We start from the raw sequence: 21,627 nt of genomic DNA on the forward strand, positions 1-21,627 counted from the left end.
AGCGACTGGTGAGCAGACTGCTCCACTCCCACCTGCCTGCCAGTGTTACTGTCACTGCCTCAGAGGCTTTTGACTGCACTGTCACACTGAATTTATTCTCACTCTCGGCGTATGCGTGTCTCACCGTGTGCGACTGTGTTTGTTTTGTGTGTGTGTGTGTGTGTGTGTGTGTGTGTGTGTGTGTGTGTGTGTGTGTGTGTGTGTTCTTTCAAAAGCGAGAGGCTGCGTGGCTTTTGCTCAACAGCAGCCACTGTGGCCACAAGTGGCAATTACAAGATTGAGTTTAATTCTTATGTTATTACGTGGGGTAGCATTAATATGTTGTGACATGCTTAAATGTCATTTACCTGTAGAAAAAGATATTGAAACTACAGTTAAATAAAGATGCCCTTTTGTCATATTTTGTAACATTCTGTTACCGCATTGTCTTTTTCTTTACTAAAATGTTTTCAGAAGCATATTTAAGTGTGAAACGAGAACCGTTTTTTTTTTTTTTTTACCCAGCCGCCACGTTGAAAACGTTGGAGCCAAAACCAAGCACCGCCCACCTGCCAGACAAACATTTGTACATCGATCCCTCAGCGCCGCGTTACCTTGAGCTCCAAAAACAACGGAGAAAAGTCCCGTCCCGCCCCACGCTTAACCACAGCAACTATCTGGTGACAAGCGAGCAAGCGTGAAACTGTTTTCTTTAGAAAGTCGAGGTGACGCATGGTGAGTTATTGATATACAGATGGTCATACTCCTAGATTTGTAGGCCTTCATATTTAGCAACATGCCAAGATGTGTGGACCGCTTCCTTCTTTACAGGAATACACGTAAGTCACAACTAGAGCCACTGAGGTTAACTGAGCTGTGGGATGGTTGGATTACAGTAGTGTATGGTGGGTGGTGCTCGTCGCCTAGATTCACACAGGAACACACACTTGCAAGCTTTAGTGCGAACTGACAAACCCTCCCAGAAGCTGCAGGTGACGTTAGCTCACCAGTGCTGCTTTAACGTTTTTGCTCTGTTTGTTGTGCGTGAAGCTCGTGATCACAGGATCACAGGAGAGGGCCCCTGTCTATTATTGGGATCTATACTCGGAGGTCGTTGTTGTTTTGACACTTAAATCGAAGCCACAGCGGCGAGTTGCAACTTAAATCTCGCACCAGGGGTTGTTGCAGCTCCTCTAAACTGTCTTCTACCCTTGCAAACTGTATCCCAGCTTCTAAAAGCAAAAGTGATGCATGTAATTACTGGAAAAAATGAATTTGCATCCTCCAAGGTAATTGATTTTTCTTCATAAGGTCTAAGAAAACTCAATCGTTCTATACGCAAGAATGAAACGGCGGTTTGTCATTGTAACCAGTATCGCATCTAACCTAACCCCCCCCCCCCCCCCCCCGACGTGGTAGATTAAACTTCTATCTTCTTGCTCTTGTCTCTCCATCTCGCTTCTCTGAAACATAACTAATAGTCTATTAAAGCAGCTGATGCATGGTGCTCTGCTGCTGCTGCTGCTGCTGCTGCTGCTGCCTCTGCCCACTCTTGAGGGCCCCTTTCAAAAGCTGCTGCACCCTACCGGTGTGAGTCCTGGGTGGCCCGGTGCCTTCAGCAGTGTTGCTGTCATATTTATGGGCAGGTTATTGGCGCTGCTGTTAGCGCGGCTGGGTTTTGTCCTAGCCGCGGGCAGCGTTAATGCTAATCAGCTGCAGTCAATGGCAACGCGGCAAACGGCCACATAACAGACATCGTTTGCCTTTTCAATTACAATTTTCACCTCTCGTTTTCCTCCTTCACCGGTTGTTACTTGATGTCTGCTTGTACAGCAACAGCATGCATCATGCATCATTGATAGCGTTGCAGGGGTCTTCCGCTGCATGAAAGGGCTTTTTGCGTCCACGTTGTGCAGCGATCAGTTTGCTTGATCAAAGCTCGACAGGAGGAGCTCCTAGAAACGACATGGAAACAGAGATTCAACTTGTTGTACTGTATGAAGGTAGACTATATTAATTCTCAAGCATTTAAAAGATTAAAACAGCAAGAAAATGATCCAACTAAGAAGAATACTGTGTGTATCTAAAGCCTGATGCTTGTTCCTCTACGCCAAAGAGAGGAAACGCAACGGAGCCTCTGTGGCACAGATGAATCCGTCTTTGACGACACACTCGATATTTGTGAGGAGGTTTAGTTCATTGTTGGTTTTGGTCTTGTTACGGGATTGCTTGTATCGACACCATGCAACAGGGGCCCTCTGAAGCGAACAAGAACACGTCTCTCGTCATGGGAAAGACTGAGCTGAGCGATGTAAACGGAAAGGCCGCGCTCCGTTTCCGTTCTTTTCGGTTGCCTCGTGTCACTTCCTTCTCTAAATGCAGCAGCTGGAGTATTTTTAAACCGTCTGCCTGAGTCATCGGATGACCTATGTGACACACTGAGACGTTCATGTCCACACGGCTCTCGGACTCTGTTAATATGTCGGTGCAACCTTTTAATGAAAACTCTCCTGCAGCACAGAGACACACACACAGATCCACTGGGAGCGCCTTAACTGGACCTGCCCTCCTATTACCGGTGCTCTACCTGACAGATTTATCTAAATTCACCATTATTTTTTTGAAAACATTGGGCCTTCGTTTTCACACAGACACAAACAAAAGAAGGCCTCTGTGAAAATGACAACTGTTGCTGGCAGACTTTTAACAGACCTCCCTGAGGAGACTAGACTAGATCCTGAACCTCTATTAAATCCCTCTTAAGAACAGGTTTTTAGAAATGTGCCGGCACACGGTCTGCTTGAATTGTTCCACTTGTATCTGTATACAAAGGTGTTCTCTTAACTTTTATTTTAATTATTTAGAGTAGCTACTTTGCTCAATTTTGTAAAAATGAAACTGTTCGAAATAGTTTTGTCAATAATTGTCCGCCATTTCTATCTTGTAAAGCACTTTGTGATCCTTTGTTTCAAAAAGAACAGTATAAGTAAAGTTTATTATTAATATTATTATTATTATTATTATTATTATTATATGCTAATGCTAAAACTGTGATTTGGTTGGAAACTACAATCTAGAATTTAGGAAATTATTAGGAATTAAGAATTAGGAAAAAGGATTTTTTAGGTATTAAAAATAAAGATGTTTGTTCAAACATCCATAAAAACTATAGAACGTATACTTGTTGATGTGACACTGGTTAGATTTATGCTTTAATATTTGTATTCCCAAACGGTACGAGTGGAGATGATGTGATGATGAGGAATGGGGTTTACTGGAGTGTAAACCTGCTATTTTGACCCTAAACCCTGATTTAGTAACAAGCTAAGCTCCCATACACACTGCGTCCTCCAGCCTTGAACAAGTACGCTTCCTACATATCCTGTATAATATGTATAATAACCCCACAAAGTGCAAGTAGCCCGAGTAGCCAGGATCTTCAGCCGGAGCAGACAGACCCTGTCTAGTTCAGGGAAGAAGAAGATGAAGGATCTGCATTTTCTGCCTCCTCTCTTCTTCTTCCTTTCTGCCTCTATTCATCTAATTTTCTCTCTTTCCTGTCATCCCTCACTCATATCGTCCCTCTGACTGTGCACCTGCCTCTCTTCACCCCCCCCCCCCCCCCCCCCCCCCTACTTACTACTTCCATCCTCGCCCTCTGCTGACTTCCTCTCCTCTCGCCTACGCCTCGGTGTTCTCTGCCTTCCTGGAGGATTGTGAGTGTGCATGAACGGGCCCACTGATGAGATCAATTATCTATCAGCAGTCACAAAAGTATTGATTTAATACCTCAACACACACACACACACACACACACACACACACACACACACACACACACACACACACATGCATCTCTGTCTGCACTGCAGCGCTCCTTTGCCCCATGTGCCTTGGGGAAATCAGAGGCTCTCTGAGTACGCCGTGAGCTCGATTGTGTTTTTGAAATGTTCAAGTTATGCCCTAAAATGAGAGCTGTTTAAGTGTGTGTATAATAGAGAGTGTGTGTGTGTGTGTGTGTGTGTGTGTGTGTGTGTGTGTGTGTGTGTGTGTGTGTGTGTGTGTGTGTGTGTGTGTGTGTGTGTGTGTGTGTGTGTGTGTGTGTGTGTGCATCTATTCTCTGTCTGCAATGCTCCCACGGGGTTACGCATGGTGGAGACGGCTATTATTCTTTTATCATCCGGCTTTTTGTTGTCGTTACACATTGCTCTTTCCCTCTCTTCCCCAGCGCCCTCATCCCTCATCCTGTCCCCCTCTCTCTATGTGTTCGATTCCCCTTCTCTGCCCTATCCCTCCGCTATTGCTCCCCGGCAGAGGTGAGATGTTTTATGGGTTGTTTGTTAAAGCGTAGAAGCGCAACCCGCTGCCCCCTTCTACCCCGTTTCGTCTTCCCTGCATCATCCCCCCCCCCCCCCCCCCCCCCCCCCGGCCCACTGGGGAATCGTTGGGAGTGCAGCTTTTCCTTTCTTTGCCACTCTTCTGTTGTATGATTTAAAAGCAGTGGCCGCGTGATGCATACATGAGTGTGCACACAGACACACACACACACACACACACACACACACACACACAGACACACACATTGAGACAAAGTTCCCCAGAGCGCTTACAGTAATGGCTCCTTTCTCCTGCCATTTTTCATTCTTTCGCCCCCAAAAAAACAGCAAGAAAGCCTATTCACACCCAGCCGCAGAAACACTTACCTAAACTCACATTTAATACAGAAGGTGTCACTTTTCCCTCTGTTTTCCACACACACACACACACAAATGCACCGTGGAGGTGGCGCGTTGCTCCGTGTGAACGCTGCATTGGTTTCCCCTCCATTATCCTGCGATTGGACAGTTAATGTTGCAGGAGGCAGGAGAAATGGAGGAAGATAGAGGCCCACAGCGTCGACATTTACTTTCCAATTTCGGGCGCACACGCGCAGGTTTTAAAGGGAAGCTCATTAACTCGCACATAAACACTGGCACACCCCGCCACACCAGGAAGTAAGTAGAAAATATATTTGTTTTCAGGCCTATTAATATGCATGCGAGAGAAGAGGAGGCAGTATTTCCTGCAGCCTCTCCTAAGACTGCAGCCAATTATTGCACAGAAACCTCGTTTATCAGAGCTTCACACCTGCAGTAAACATGCTTGGCTGGATTGTATTATCTTACTATATACAGTACACCAAGGGGAGGAAATGCAGACGGTGCTTCACTTGTGTGGGTGGTTGAAATCAGTGCTGTATGAATAGACATGTTTTTGTTTGGAATCGCTAATTTGGACAGAATTTAGTAAATAACTCAATATAATCATATCTTCATGATAAGATTCCCCTGAGAGACGATTTCAATTGAAACGATTAGTAAATTAATCAGTTAATTGGCTGACTTGATCATCAATTAATAGTTCAAGTCATTTTTCAGATAAAAATGCTAAACGTTTGGGTTTTTTTTACTTGTGATGATTTGCTGCATTTCTTTGTCTTTTGTGACAAAATGAACGTCTTTGGGTTTTGAGCCGTGCAGTTTGAAGATGTCACCTCGTGATTATTCTTTACTTCTTTCTGACATTAGACCAAAAGATTAGTCAAGTAAATAATTGGCAGATTAACTGAAAATGAAAATATTTATTTCTTTTTGCAGGGCCTCTTTGTTTGGTAAGATACAATCAGAAACATTTTTGTAAGACCTGGGTTGAAACATTTAAGTTTAGTGATTTAAGTTAATCAGAGGGAAGAAGAAAGGCTCTTTGTCAGGATTAATTTATTTCGTGTGGCTTTTCTTTTCTCGTCTTCGTCTATTCGATGGACGATTATTGAAAAAGTGCTCATAAATATATGTTATGTGAAAGTACAGTTAACTGATATGCAGCGGCGTCTTTTAACAAGTTGTCCGTTTAAATGTTTGCCGTCACTTGAAAACAAAGCGTTTTATTTATGCGCCGCTTTGAGATCAAACTCCAGTCGAGCTAAAGTTGCCGAATCTCATTTGAGAGCTTTCTAATCCCCCCCCCCCGGCTGCAGCGCCGCGTATCAGATTTAATTTAGCATGAACAATAAAGTCAGCATGACAGTTATTAATGATTTTATTCGGAACGTAAAGCTCTCGCCTTTCATCCTCACCGGCCCACAGGAATCTTCTGAATGGACTTTAACCCTCGCTCGCCGTCTCTCTCTTTCCACGATAAGTGCTCTCTCATCGCTTTCCCTCGTTATTGTTCCGTCTGACGTGATCTAACGAGCCGCTGAAGAGGGACACACCACCCGCTCTCCACGCCGATCAACACTTCAGCTTTGTACCGGTCGTGTCGGCCATTCACATTTTGGTTTTTAGATATCATTGTGCACGGATTGTAAGAGCAGCAAAACTTCACTTTAATGATGTCAAGGGTTTTACCTGAATACATTTACGTGTCCTGGTTTGGATCATAATTAGGACGTTTACATGGAAAATGAGAAACCTGGTTATTCCTATCCCTTCATGCCTGATCATTAGAGCATTCAGTCTTCTGATCATCTCGGCCACTTATCTCTGTCACCTCAACAGTTGACAATGACGGCAGCTTCTCCATCTCATCACTGGAAATGGAAATTGAGCCGCAGCACAGTTTACTGAACGACGTGCGTTACTGAACTCAGACCTTTCCTGTGTTTCAGCATGTTTATCACTATTTACTTCATAATGTAATATAATAAGGGTCATTATTTAACACCATATTTGCTGTTTTACTGACAAAGTGAAACTATAACTTCAGTGGATGGCACACCTGCGAGCGTGGCAGAGGATGGTCAGAAACCTGGGTTTCCATCAGAGACCACATGTGCATGTAAATCCATTCACTGGTGGAGGCTTGAATGTCTGTTTCATTTAGAGCTGCATAAACCCACAGAAGAATATTCTGCCAACTGTTTCGATAAGCGACTAATTGTTAAACTCATTTTTCAAATTGCAATGCAGGAAAATAGTTATTTATCTATATATACTCTGACATTTGATGAACTAAACTATTAATCTAGACGATAAGCTCTTTAGTTGCGGCCCTAGTTTCACTGCGTCTACTTCCTCAAAGTCAGTTTCACTAAGAGGTACATTTAGCAGCTTTCCATGTTTAGACCTTCTCTCCGAGGAACTTCCTTTTCATCCTCTTCTTGCTTGGCTCCTTCAGACCATGTCACGCCATCTGGACGTATCGCAGTGTGTGCAGGGATACACGGCCAACTTTTTCTCTTTTCTTTTTTTCTTTTTTTTTTAAAATGTAGATGTCGACAGAGCAGAGACCTCTGTCGGCGAGGGGAGAAAAAAAAAATAGAGCACGACAGTCAAGGCGGTGAGAGAAGAGGGCAAAGACGCAGAGAGGAGAGCCAGGAGGAGAAACGCAGACAAGGGAGGAGAGACTCCGCGATCCGTTGCCTGGCAACAAAGCATCAGTCAGTGTGATGGTGTTGGGAGTAGGGGGGGGGGGTAAAAAGGGGAAAGGGGACGTGAAGAGGAATAGATTAAAGGGGGTTTGGTAGATGTCCACAATGAGGAGAAAAGAAGGCAAATCTAGTGTCAAAGCAACAAAGCACTCATGCTTCAGTCACACCAAGTTCAGACATTTATGTCAGCATCGGCTCCACTTCACAAATAACAAACTTCTGTAACAAACTGAGCTGCAGCTAGCATAGCTAACAGTGAATCTGTTGACTCCTCTTTCTGTAACTTGTATGTCCTTATAGGGGAGACATTCTGTCCCTTCCTATTCTGCAGCAGAGAGAAGTGAGTCAGCAGGAGACAGATAATTGGGACGATAAGTAGAGGGTGGCAGATGCGAAAAAGAAAGAAGAATACGTTTTCTTTTTACGGTGAAGTGAGTTGGAGGAATCATTGCAAAGACTTGAGTAATTATTGATGATTAAGAATTGTGGAGACGTTGGTGATAAGCCTACATGGAAAGGCTGAGGACAGATGTACTTGTTGGACTCGTGCTGCTCTTGTCACATGGAGGTGATGCGTCCGCCGCCTTGGTTCCTCTTTTTTTTTCGTCCGCGATGATAGTCGGCGCTCGTGTATTTATGACCTGGTTATTACTGGTCGCCACAGGTCGTGGTTTGTCACATGTCTAATTTTAAACATGTCTGCCTCTCTCTGCGTCTCTCTGTCTCCCTCCCAGCTAATTTCTAGTGACGCAGATGGGGCCATCCAGAGGGCAGGGCGCTTCAGGGTGGAGAACGGCTCGTCGGATGAGGTACAATACAATATAACACACTTTTCTGCACACACTCATCCCCCCAATCCACTCAACATTACATCTTGTTCTCACCAATCTCAGTAAATTGACAAATTATCTGTAACGATGGTCATAATAGTTTTGAGGCCATAGAGTTGCTTTGTATTGTCCTGAAAACCCCTAAAGATGGTGCTGTAGATGAACACACATTATTATCAAAAGATTCTTAATTTATTTAAGGAATACTTTGACTTTTTTGGGATATATTTGCTGAGAGTAAGATTGGAAGATCCATCTTACTCTCTTTGCTAAATATGAACCTACAGCCAAGAGCTTAGCTCAGTCAAGTTTAGCTTAGCTTAGCTTAGCATACAGACTGGAAGCAGGGGGAGATTGGCTAGCCTGTCTCCGTCAACCAGCACCTCTAAAGCTCACTCATTATCACATTGTCTTGTTTGTTTAATCTGCACATAAAACTGCGTTTTGGGGGTTTGACGGGGAGCTACATGCTTCGACTGTTAGTCTTGAGGTGTCGAGGGAACCAGTGGAGAACAAAGGAGCCGGTAGGCCGATTAAACCCTTGAAAAGAGACGCGTAAGAGAACACCTGCCTGCTCATATTTGTCGTACACACGAGAGTTGTATTGAGTTTCTCAACAGGCTGAATTATTCCTTGTGCAGCTGCCAGTGTGATGAACAATAGTTGCTTTTTTTGAGGTGTTGGCTGGCTAATGGGATAGGAAAGAAGGACTATTGATCTGTGATGGACAATTGCAGTTGTTTTTATCTGACTTTTCTCCTATTATTTAGTTTTCATTTTTAAATACAGGATACTTAAAAAAAACAAACAAGTAAAAGGGTAAAAAAAATATTCAAATCAGCAATGTGAGACATTTGGAGCTCAGTGTTGTGCTCACAACTAATGAACATATGCCACCGGTGATTAGGGGTTACACAAAGTCACAATTTGAAAAGGATGGGAACCACTGGCTTGTTAAATTAGTTGCTTTTAGTTGCTATAAATATGCCAACAGACAAAAGGAAATATCAGGATGTTTGATACTGTATACTGTGCCTATGGCTCAAAAATATGAATATATCTGAAAATATCTAAAAACAGAGAAAAACGTGCTTTGGTTAAAGACACTTAACTTGTATTTTCTGTTGATGAATGCACCAATATTGGTATCTGCCTCACATATACATTAGATTCAATAGAGGAACACGACACTCAAGTGTATCGATATTTCCTCACACCCTTAATATTTACTTTAAATAGATAGATGGTTGATCATCTTTGCTGCTTTTTATGTCAGTTTCCACAAACGACAAAGTCTCCTAATCCTAATGTGATTCACTCCTTTGCTTTATGGATTATTTCCATCATGATGAAACAATAACAGCAAAGAGACCTGTGTGTGTGTGTGTGTGTGTGTGTGTGTGTGTGTGTGTGTGTGTGTGTGTGTGTGTGTGTGTGTGTGTGTGTGTGTGTGTGTGTGTGTGTGTGTGTGTGTGTGTGACAAACAGGCTTTGGACTACACGCCAGGAACCTGGAGGAGAACCGATGTCCATCTGGAGAATCCAGAGTACCACACCAGATGGTTCTTTAAATACTTCCTGGGAAAAGGTCAGTGCTGCTCTATGTTTAAAAAAAAAAAAAAAAAAAACATGGACACATGGAGTAGAGAGAGAAAGATGCAGGGTTAGGGTGACGGAGAGCCTATGAGCTGCAGAAATCAAACATCCTCTGAATGTCTTCCCTGGTCCACAGGACACTTCTTATCTTATGAAGTCAGCCTTGTCCTCACGCTGCACTGCTCTTCATTCAAGGCCAAGACTTGTTAGCATCCAACCATATCCCCACTGAGAGTCTCAACCGCACTCTAATCCCATACACCGCCCAGGGAGGACGCCCTTAGAGCACACACACACCACCCCACCTCCACCAGACAAAGCTTGCCTTCAACAGATAACACAATTTAGATCGGACTGTTGGCGCCTTAAATGAGCCCGGTGCTCTGCAGCAGGCTAGCAGGAGCCATTCCTGAAAGCGGCCCCTGTGATTGTTTAAAGAGAAATACTTTAGAAGGGGTCACCTCCTCCTTCACCTTTCTGACCCCTCATCATCTCGCCATCCTCATCAACGCCCTGCCTGTTCTCAGGCTCGCACAGAAGATCATTGTCCGTGTTTTTGTTTCTCTACCTTTTTTCTTTTTTATAATTGTAAAGGAAAGTTGAACGGCAAGAAATGCCTTTCGTCCCCCTGCCAGGGTCTAATCACGGCGTGGCACGGACAGTTTAAAATGAGCCATGTCTCCAGAAAGCTGGCTCGACCTGCAGCTGAGCCATCTGTGCCTCACAGCCTGAGCAGAGCTGATTGCATCATACAACGCATTATGAACTCGAGGCCAATTATTCTACCGCTTCCTGTCTAATGAAGCATCCAATACAAGGACTTGAATTCTCAATTCCTCAATGATCAGGTGAAGAATAGTGCAACGGTTTGTCCTTGTTTGTCTTAGGTAGGAAGACAAATCCTGATTGATTAATGTGCTTTCTTCTCACACACAGAAAAGTCCAAACTGTCTGAACTAATAAGTACATAATTGCAACACCAAACCTTGCAAAGTCACCTCACCTGAAGCATAGAACATGGTTAATGAAGAATAAAGAGAGCTAAAAGAGAACATTGTATATTGTCGAATAAAGAAAACATTAGAGGAGAAGAAAGCTTCAGAGGAGGACAAAGAGAAGGACAGCAATTCAGGCAGAGATCCTGTGTCTAATTGGGTTTGGAGGTCTGTTCGGCATTGTTTCTGAAGACGTTGCCCTGTCAACCGAAGACGCAGAGGCACGAATGTGGAGATCTTTGTCTGTGCCTGTGGAGGGGGGGGGGATGAATGAAAAGGGATACAGAAAATAATGAAAGAACAGGTATGAGGGCAGAGAAAGACGAGCCAAGACGGCAAGGTGTTGAACACATAAGAGGCATAGGTGTCATTGTATCTGTGTGTCATCTTTGTCTCCCCCAGTCCACCAGAACTATGTGGGTACAGATGCAGAGAAGAACCCCTTCTACCTGTCAGTCGTCCTCTCGGACCAGAACAACCAGCGGGTTCCTCAGTACAGAGCCGTCCTCTGGAGGAAGACGGTGAGTTCACCATCTGGACAGCTCACAGCAGTGAGGGGACAAGTACTCAGACCCTTTAGTTTTGTAAACGTAGCAAAACTCCATTACAAGATAGAGTCCTGCATTCAAAATTCAGCTCAACGGTTCCCTGTGAGGTTTTGTTTTTGTTTGCTTTCACACATGCAATAAAGCAGGGAAGAAGAAAACATGGATGTGAATAACGGCCGGATTAGGAATCGGTCTTGCAACTGTTTTACGAGGAAGGAAATGCATTCATTGCAGACACATTTGTTAGACCTCATGGATTTTATGAATGTAAACTTAAACTTTGGTTTGTTTACAAGAAAACGCCACGGGACCTCTTTAAATGCAAGTACAGCAAAATGTGTTTAAAGAGTCAAAACTAAAAGTACCGGTTCTAGCATTTTACATTTCGGGTCAGGCCCCCTCCAAAAGGTCACAATACAAACCGTGGGGGTCGTGAGATTATTAACGGTTAAATGAAACCATCTGAGGAGTTTATAGGGGCAACATTTCAATATTTCCGTAGTGAAGGTACAATGAAGAGTAAAATGGAAATACTCAAGTAATTTACAAGTACCTCATACTGTACTTATTATACCTATAGCTACTTTCTACTACTGCCTCACAGGATCCTCCCCAAACAGAGGGGAAGGAACTGAAACTTTTGAAGAACAGAGTGTGTGTGTGTGTGTGTGTGTGTGTGTGTGTGTGTGTGTGTGTGTGTGTGTGTGTGTGTGTGTGTGTGTGTGTGTGTGTGTGTGTGTGTGTGATAGATGCATGTTCATTATTGCAGTGTGGTGACTCAGCTTCACGACCAAGATAGCTTGGATTTAATTTTGGCCTCCAGCCTTATCTGGAACCTGATTAGGGTGGTGCACCTCCGCTGCCTGGTCGCATTGATTTGTCTTGTTTCTGCCAGACTCTTAACTGGTACAGGATGTTGTTGTTGTTGTTGAGCAGAACAACTTTGTTTGGCTTTGAACTGATCTGGTTTGATTTGGTCCTCTGTGTTCGTTCTACGAATGATTTGAAAAATGATGTTTAAAAATGAGCAACAGGTTCCAGTAAGTGATTCCTCGGAGAAGAGGCGAACGAGTTTGTAATCCCCGATCTGTGTCATCGTTGTTCTCTCAGGGCACTCTGAAGATCAGCCTCCCCTACAGCCCGACCAAAACACTATCAGTCAAGTCCATCCTAAGGTGAGACGTGCAGCCTGCAGCTCAAACACGGCACAGTTAGTCCACTCTTTACAAAACACTGTATGAGAATTATTAAAGTTGGATGTCGTGCTGCTTCTGAGACATACAGACTTGCATATAAATGTGACTGTCAGCAAAATCAGGACCTCCAATTATTAACACCATTTGAAACTGTGTTTACTGTTGTGTAGGCACAAACATGGTTGCCACCGAGCTGTAATTATTTAAAAAAATGTCGTGAGTGACGGTCAACAGGATATAACGAGATGCATGAAACAGGAGATTGAAGATTATGAATTTATCTGTCTGAGCGGCGTCATCGCTGAGACTCTATGAGGACAAATGGTACAAAGCAGGATGAGAAGTCCCCTGTATCGGGTCTTGCTCATTTTTCATTACTACTTCCTCCACTCCCTTCTCTTCCTCCTTCCCTTACTCCCAGTGCAATGAACATGGACAGGTTTGAGAAAGGCCCCAGGGAGATCCTCAACCCGGAGATTCAGAAGGTGAGATTCAGAGCGTTGGCCAGCTCTTGAATGAAATGTAGCACGGGTCCATTTCATGCCAGGCCTGATCAGCAGCATCTAAACCGCATAATATCCTCAGGCTGGAGTGCTAGTCAGTGTGAATAATATTCGTCATGTCCTCTTTCCTCAGGATCTGCTGGTGTTGGAGGAACAGGAGGTATGGGATGACACCGCTCTCATCGCACAGTTTAGCTTATTCTTTGATTTGTGTGGTATATCCTACCAGATGCACGCTGTATTCTTTATTGATTCTGTATCTGGTCCAACTACAGTTAATAATATAAATGCGTGAATTTTGTATAATTTCAAGATTTTAAGCCAGCCATGTTTTTGTAGGGTTCTGTCAACTTTAAATTCGGCGTCCTGTTTGCCAAAGACGGACAGCTCACAGATGACGAGATGTTCAGCAACGGTAAATCTCTCTTAACTTTTTCTCGGGCGTTCAAACCCATGAAAGGGAAATACGCTCTCTTGCCAAGAGTTGGGTGACGAGATTGATAATGATGTCATATCTGTCGGTTCAAGGTGAAGCTGGAGGCGTTAGCCGCTTAGTTTAGCTTAGCATAAAGACCTCTGAAGCTCACTAATTAACATGTTATGTCTCATTTGTTTACTGCGCTATGCCAAGAAATAGTCCAGCATATGACTCCAATAACCTGTCTTTCTTATATGTTATTCATGTACAGATTGAACAAACAAGATATCATTTCAATAAGTGAGCTATAGAGGTTTAGCCATGTGGATTTGATAGCTTCCTGGCTAGCTTTTTCTGCCCTTATTTCCAGCGGTGCTAAGTTAAGCTAAGTGTCTGCTGGTGCTTCATATTTCGTGTATAAATGTGAGAGGGTTGTTTTGATCTTCTCGGCTAACTCGCGGCAGGAAAGCGAATAAGGGTTATTTTCCCCCAAAATGTCAAACGATCCTTGTATCAAAACGGAATGTGCTGCAAAAAAAAAAAAGAAGAAGATATCTCCTTGGTCCAAAGTCCCGTGTTTTGTTTCAGAGACGGGGAGCGAGAGCTTCGATAAGTTTCTCGGTCTGCTGGGGGATTCCGTCACACTGCAGGGATGGGCAGGATACCGCGGAGGGCTCGACACCAAGAGTGAGAGAGCTCTCGTCTGCTGAAAGGCAGAACAATATCATGTTAAACTGAAAGGATTATTGAATATGCCAATTATCTTTGTTCCGTCTCTTTTCACCTGCAGATGACACTACAGGAATTAAGTCCATCTACACAGTGTATCAGGGCCATGAGCTCATGTTCCATGTGTCCACCATGTTGCCCTACTCTAAAGAGAACAAACAGCAGGTGGGTGTCTGTATGTGTAGCTGTCATAGAGATGTTATCGTTGTCAGTCAGCCACTATGGCCCAGAGTGGAGCATCTGACTTACCGGATGGATTGGCGTTTGATGCAGACATTCAGGATCCCCAGAGGATGAATTGTTCAAATCTTAGTCTCTCCAATACTTTGGTTTATGACCAAATACATGCACAGCTAATGACGTACTTTAAGTGTGCAGCAGACACAGGTCTTCATCTCCCTGTCTTTAGCAGAGAAAACACCCTACTTTAACAGTGCAGTAATAGGAAGCAGTCAAATGTCCTCACTATAGGAAGAAAAGGAGAAGAACGGATGTTATTGCTCCATTCTGTAATGTCAATATTAGTCATTATGAATTATAAGAGCTGCCGCTTAGCAGATCTGACACATAATTGGATTTCTTCTTAAGATAAAAAAGACGGTCTGGCGGTCAATCACGAGGAAGGCTCTGTGCTCGTACTGCATTGCGAGTGTGGCTGCTGGTCCGTCGCTTGACTCCCATTCTCCTGAGAGACCAAAACGAAAAGAAAGAATGTGATTTATTGTAGTGATAATCTCATCCCAAAGGTGTGAAAATCGCCCCGATAATTTAGCATTTAATGTGCATCGTATTGCTGGAAGTGGGGCTTAAAAATCATCCTGAGGGTATTGCTAGAAGAAAAGCTGAATAAAATCACAAAGGGTTTATCCTCTGTGGGGCACGATTGTACAGAGATAGTTTTATAACTGTCTCTTAGATAATAAAAGGCCTCGGGTGCAAAGTTGACATTTTGGCCTGATTGTAGCCATAGAAGTAGGCTCACAGTGTCCAAAATAGAAATGGTTCATCCTCTGGGTGGCATGAATGTGCTCATCAGATTTCACAGCAACGTTTTGTTTTTGGTATTTCTTGTGTTGAAATGGAAATTGTGACTGGACAGTGGCACTATAAGAGATATTAAGTGGTCCCTAAAAACATTTTGAGGATAGGTTCATCCCCTGAGGACTATGCTTCCACCATGGGAATACAGGTTTTTAAGGTTTTCAGGGTGCGTTGTCATGAACTGAAGAGTCGGACATGGTCGATTTTTGCTCGACGGTGCTGCATGCCAGCAAGTCGTAGATTTTGAGATGTCTTTCTCTGGATGGACACAACAGCCATCATGCATTGCCGTCACAGACCATGAAAATACGTGAATGTGTCGTTGATGGGAAGAGGATGTGTGGTAAAGAGAATATGATTTAAAAAAAAAAAAAAAGAAAATCAAACTAGAGACGGCGAAACGAAGTGCAGTGGATGTCCTCGATGCCGCTGCCTTTGAAGTTTTGAGATGAAAGAGTTGAAATTATCACTGCTTCTTAAGGTGTTTGTGGAGTTGAGCGCTTGGAAAATATTAAAATGACATCCTCTTCCACACACACACACACACACACACACACACACTATGTCCCCAGCATTTACACAGCTCCTCATCAACATAGCGATGCAGACTCATTGACTTTAAAGCTGCTTTGATTAATATTATATTTGTTCATAGTAAAAACGATGAATGATGTCATCTAATCTAAAAGGTGTCGCTTATACTGACGAACCTACAGAAAATGATTAATGAACTATATGGTTCACGTAAGCTCTACGCCGCGCTTTAGCGTCTTTCAGCTCATTGCTCTGGATTAACGGTCTCCAGCTTTACTGTCACACCTCCGTTGTAGCGGTGCCAGTTTACCAAAATGAAACACTGAATGCTAACTCTGCTCAGTGTCTGCTAGATGTTTAAAGAGGCAACCGTGTGACGTTTGTCGTAACCACTTTATAAGGTGATTATTTATCCGTGTTGTCTTCACAGTTTGTTGCTCATCCCCTAAGTGATCATAAAATCAATTAATCCAGGTTTAAAGACATTACCGGGGTGCTCAAGTAAAGTCGGCTTTTGTTTCCTCATCTTGTGTCTCTTTTGGTCTTTCCTCTCTGGCAGGTGGAGAGAAAGAGACACATTGGAAATGACATTGTCACCATAGTATTCCAGGAAGGGGACGACGCATCGTCGTCCTTCAAACCGTCTATGATCCGATCGCACTTCACCCGTATCCTTCGCTCGGACGTTGATCGTCAGAGGAAATGAAGTGGTAATCAGCGACGTGTTCAGAACCGATGAACATGATGTCACGTCGGCCCTGCGTCGCCACAACGATACGTGGATTGCTATTGTGTCTTCTACGTAATCGGTGTTTCCTTTACTTCACCTCCCAGATATTTTTGCATTAGTTAGGTATAATAGCCAGAATGACAGTTACAGGTGAGTGCTTTGATTCCAGTCCAGGCTTTGTAACGACTGCTTTTGTAACTCTTGACTTTACTGCACTGTGGGATGTGCTCTGCATTATTTGTGGGTTGAAGAGAGATGCTACATATCTGATTCTTTGTCGCAGGTTGAAGATTTTCTCAGAGGAGAGCGTTCCACTGTTTGGACCCCCTCTCCCGTCTCCGCCTGTATTTACTGATCACCAAGAATTCAGGGACTTTTTATTAGTCAAATGTAAGAGAATAAAACAAAACTGCACTAGGATACGGCCAATAAATGCGTCGTCCGTATTGCCCGTCTGATCTTGCTTCACCTCTTGCAGTAATCAATGGAGAGAAAGCCACACTGGAGACGCCGACGTTTGCCCAGAAGCGCCAGCGGACCCTTGACATGTTGATCCGCTCGCTCTACCAAGACCTCATGCCTGACCTGCACAAGGTACAGCGGCACTGCTGACCCTCCGGTCCGGTGTCTTGTTCAGTCTTGGACGAGCGTACCTTTTTTATGTCTCCGCCTCGTCACTTCAGTCACTGGCAGCAGCAGCAGCAGCAGTAGTTGTGCTCTGCTGTGTTCCACTGCAGCCCTCGGTCTGCCTCTGCACACTGCACCACACCGACTGGATACTGCTGCAATGCTGACTTTCTGAGCAGGGCTCTCTCTCCCCACATCACTTTTGTTCCTATTTCTCTTGCCCCCCCCCCCCCCTCCTTTCACTGTTGCTCCTAACACGACTTTCTTCCCGCTGTGTGTTTCACTGCTGCTGTTCTCACCCCCCCTGCTAGGGTCAGCCTCTAAGACCCCTTTCTGCTTTCTTTTTCTCCCCCCCTGTGCACATGTGTGTGTTGGTGTCGGTGTTCCACGTTTTAGGTTCCTTTTTCTCCCCAGAACATGTTAAACCGGCGGTCCTTCAGCGACGTGCTGCCCGAGTCTCCAAAGTCGGCGCGCAAGAAGGAGGAGGCACGGCAGGCCGAATTTGTCAGAATAGGGCAGGTAAGGAAGTAATTAACATACACAAACACAGCAATACCAACCGCCCAGAGCTCTGCAGCAATAAGGCAGAAACACCCTCTTATACACACACACACACACACACACACACACACACACACACACACATGGAAACCAGGATGGACACCCAGACAAATAAAAAGCCTACATGGGCAAACACAAACACACCTACTGTAAGAGACCTAAAGCAACATGCATATGTAAACACAGATGTTTGGTATCATTGAGCATAATATCAGAACCTAACATTAAGCTATGATCTAACTGGTCCGGAGTATAGTTTTATACATACATGTATAACGATCGTATTCACCTTTTTCGCAATTGCCTCAATCTTTTAACAGTTTCATTACTGCATCATTGGTCAAGAATGGGTTCATATTTTTCCGTCTTCGAACAATTTTTGCATGCCTTTCACATATTGAAAGAGTTTTAAGTCATTGTAATTAGTCCTCAGTCCTTTTTTTTTGTGCAAAACTACATTTTAAAGTTCATACGAAGCCAAATCAGTCGGAGATTAATGACCCTTATAGACCTGTATGTACCAGCGCTAGTGCATTTTTCAGTTTTGATACCATGATGAGCCAAATAAAGAAACCGCGATCGCAGCTGAAGGAGCAGAGGTCTTTAAAAACGTAGCCGCTCTCACTTCAGGAAGATCTTTATGCTAGCATGAGGTCATTTAAGAGCCGTAATTCCTGACAGACAGCTGAGTGAACCGGACACCTGCTATCAGGAGGGCCAGGGTTGAAATGATACGCTGTAGAACCAGGTCGCTGAGCCACAGTTCTGTCATTACCGGGCTGATGTAATCATCGTTACACCTCTGTCCTGGCTGCTGACGTAACTTCAATTATACAGGAACAAAAGTCTGAAAACACAAAGAAGGAAAGAAAAGAGTTTTTTGTTTTTTTTTTGGAATTAGCTCGTTAAGATGCATGTTTGTGCCACCGAAGGTATCCTGCGTCTCGTGTTTCCTTTGCTTGTTATCTTCATTTTGCAAAGCCTGCCTCTGCAGAAGCCGAGGCATCGACACATTGTGCTGTAAAGCGTGAAAAACAAAAGGGAACGGAGGCGCGTCAACTCATTGATTATCCAGTTTTGTAGAGACGAGGCGTTTGTCCTCGACTAAACTGACCCTCGGTGCGTGATGCGCATGGTACAGAATGATTTTGTGGATTCCTGATCAGGTCAAAATATGTTTTTTTGTTTTTTTTGTGGATGGCAAAGTCCGCTGCTCTGCCAAACCATCGTTCTGTTGGCTGGTATTGATTTCATTATCTCCAGATTGCCTGTTTATGCAGATATGTAAATAGAAACGCTCGACTGTGCAGCTTGAAATGGAAATTGTCAATCTGATCAGATGGTTGTTGCTTGAGCTTTTGTGCAAACTGTATTTTATCTCGAGGAATTGTACCTTTTTATTGAATGTACTATGATACTTTAATCATACTTTGCACTGTTGCCAGGCTGCTTGTCCAGATCCTCTCCACCTCTGTCAGCTAGCGTCACAGTTCTCGGATATGCATGGAAAAATATGCAGGAATAAACAATGGGAGGCTGGTTCAATATTCTGCCTAAAGGGACACATGTTGAACATGCCAGTAGACGTACATTTACTCAAGCATTATACTAAAATATAGCTTTGAGGTACTTGTACTTTACTTGAGTATCTTTTTTATGCTTCTACTCCACTAAAAGGACTTCACTACGTTTGTCTTGTTACTTTCCAGATAAAGATGTTGCATTATAAAGCACATCAGAGGCTTATAAAATACATAATCGTATTGAAGATGAAATCTGTTCAGGGCCCAAAGTGGTAAATGATCCAATATTTCATCAAATTTATGAAGCAGAATTAATTTCTTTCTTTTCATCCGACCTCATTAGTCATCTCACGACCCCTCAGATGTATCACATGACCCTTTGGAGGGAGACTAAACCCTAGGTTGGAAACCACAGGACTAAATATTACAACAATAACTGTCTTTGGAGTAGTTCAAACTAGCTTCACCTCAACAGCTACATTTGATGTTGTACTGCTGGATCAGTATTAACACTCTTAATTATGGCATATGTTATGAAACGTTAAGTACATTTTGCTGTTCTTCTACATCGTTTTATTCATGTTTGTACTCTTAACAAAGGATCTGAGTACTTCGTCCAGCACTGCTGGAAAGCATACAGAATTGGCAGATGTCTCTGTTGTGTCACATCTGATTTGACGGTTTGTCTTTAGGCTCTGAAGCTGAAGACCATTGTGAGAGGAGACGCCCCAACCAGCCTCGTTACCACCGGCCTGTGCAGAAAAGAGGTGAGAGCACGTCTCTGACTCATTTCACTGCACGGAAAAAAAAAGTCCAGATTCCTCATTTAAAACAAAACAATGTTCTGCCAAAGCAAGTGGATATTAATTCCAATATGTGTGTTTTACTTACATGTTTGTGTGTGTGTGTGTGTGTGTGTGTGTGTGTGTGTGTGTGTGTGTGTGTGTGTGTGTGTGTGTGTGTGTGTGTGTGTGTGTGTGTGTGTGTGTGTGTGTGTGTGTGTGTGTATCTGCTCGTATGTTGCAGCCATGGGAGTCCCAGTCGTTCAGCAGCACCTTCCCTATGAGATCGTGTGTGCCGACTCCTGGGGTCAGTCTCTGCTGGCTGCCACCGACGCGGCCGGGGTCATGCTGCTAGATGGTGAGGTCACCCCTCGTCGATATCTATCGCCCCATGCCCTCTAAAATAAAGCCACCCGTCAATATCCATTCAATACTGCACTCAGCAGAATGCCAAGGCCGACAGCTAGCATGATGATGATGATGATGATGATGATGATGATGATGATGATGATGTTGTCCTCTTTCAGGCCCTGATCCAGCTTTGTCCAACGCCGGTGAGTGTTTTATATATATTTCAACCTTCCGATTTGAACCGTCTATTTACTATGCTGTGTGCGTTTGTGTTCTCAGAGACGCAGGCCGTGCCCCCGGTCCAGGTGTTTGACAGAACCATGGTGGTGAAGCAGGTGCACGTTCTCGAGCCTCAGGACCTGCTTATCACCAGGGCTGACAAAGGTGGGCCGAGACCACAAAACACCTCAGAGACTGCTTCCCCCTGGAACCACGCTTTGTCATCCCCTCATTTCAACAGTATTTACAGCTCATCTTCTCCTATTATCCCCATCGCTCCGTCTTATATCATCTCTGTCATCTCTCGCTGTGGAGTTGAGTACATACTTACCATTTCCACCTCCGCTGGCCCAGTGAACACATTGATCTCTGGCTGTGATCTAAGGGAGCTGACCTATAGAGAACCAATCCCCATCGCGTGTGTGTGTGTGTGTGTGTGTGTGTGTGTGTGTGTGTGTGTGTGTGTGTGTGTGTGTGTGTGTGTGTGTGTGTGTGTGTGTGTGTTCATGTTTGTCCTGCAGGACTGGATTGACTCAGAGAGGAGAGGGCTATAGACAGACATGCAGAAAGACACAAATCACTAATTAAACATACAGAACTACAAGTACATACAAGAAGGCGCTGTCTATTAACAGCTGTAGGATTCTTCTCGCGTTTGCCTCGAGCAGAAGAGCATGTAATTAATTAGCCGGCAGATGATTAGCTAACCCTAATATTGACGAACAGGGTTGACTCGCTTTTGATGGCGATTATGTGATGGCAGCGCAAACATTTGTCACAACTGTGTGTGGGCTTTGATTAAGCTTCAGAGAGAGAGAGAGAGAGAGAGAGAGAGAGAGAGAGAGAGAGAGAGAGAGAGAGAGAGAGAGAGAGAGAGAGAGAGAGAGAGAGAGAGAGCCTGAAGAAGCCTTCTAGTAATCCTCCTGCAGCACAACGCCATTGTCTGGCCGTGGGAGGATGCTAAAAAAAGGACTCTGCAAATTAAGAGTAACCTTCATGCAAAACAGAAGTGGCTTTTGTTTGGTTTCCCAGGGAAGGACGCTCGCCTCTATGTG

The 21,627-nt window shown here is 44.0% G+C and overlaps 1 protein-coding gene across 1 annotated transcript in view; it reads left to right on the plus strand.

Moving 5' to 3' along the window:
- Nucleotides 1-21,627, plus strand: part of garnl3 (GTPase activating Rap/RanGAP domain like 3) — a 55,331-nt gene that overhangs the window by 23,629 nt on the left and 10,075 nt on the right. The window contains 20 exon segments of the mRNA XM_068705653.1: nucleotides 8,125-8,199; nucleotides 9,708-9,807; nucleotides 11,213-11,331; nucleotides 12,469-12,533; nucleotides 12,976-13,039; nucleotides 13,191-13,217; nucleotides 13,397-13,472; nucleotides 14,064-14,162; nucleotides 14,266-14,369; nucleotides 16,339-16,447; nucleotides 16,614-16,659; nucleotides 16,793-16,899; nucleotides 16,988-17,103; nucleotides 17,533-17,655; nucleotides 19,913-19,987; nucleotides 20,247-20,274; nucleotides 20,277-20,360; nucleotides 20,530-20,556; nucleotides 20,633-21,119; nucleotides 21,605-21,624. Coding sequence (XP_068561754.1) covers nucleotides 8,125-8,199; nucleotides 9,708-9,807; nucleotides 11,213-11,331; nucleotides 12,469-12,533; nucleotides 12,976-13,039; nucleotides 13,191-13,217; nucleotides 13,397-13,472; nucleotides 14,064-14,162; nucleotides 14,266-14,369; nucleotides 16,339-16,447; nucleotides 16,614-16,659; nucleotides 16,793-16,899; nucleotides 16,988-17,103; nucleotides 17,533-17,655; nucleotides 19,913-19,987; nucleotides 20,247-20,274; nucleotides 20,277-20,360; nucleotides 20,530-20,556; nucleotides 20,633-21,119; nucleotides 21,605-21,624 — 1,951 coding nt within the window.

The sequence above is a fragment of the Cebidichthys violaceus genome, unplaced genomic scaffold (genome assembly GCF_023349555.1).
Source record: "Cebidichthys violaceus isolate CVI_PGR_0920_01 unplaced genomic scaffold, fCebVio1.0.p SCAF_12, whole genome shotgun sequence".
Taxonomy (NCBI): Eukaryota; Metazoa; Chordata; class Actinopteri; order Perciformes; family Stichaeidae; genus Cebidichthys; species Cebidichthys violaceus.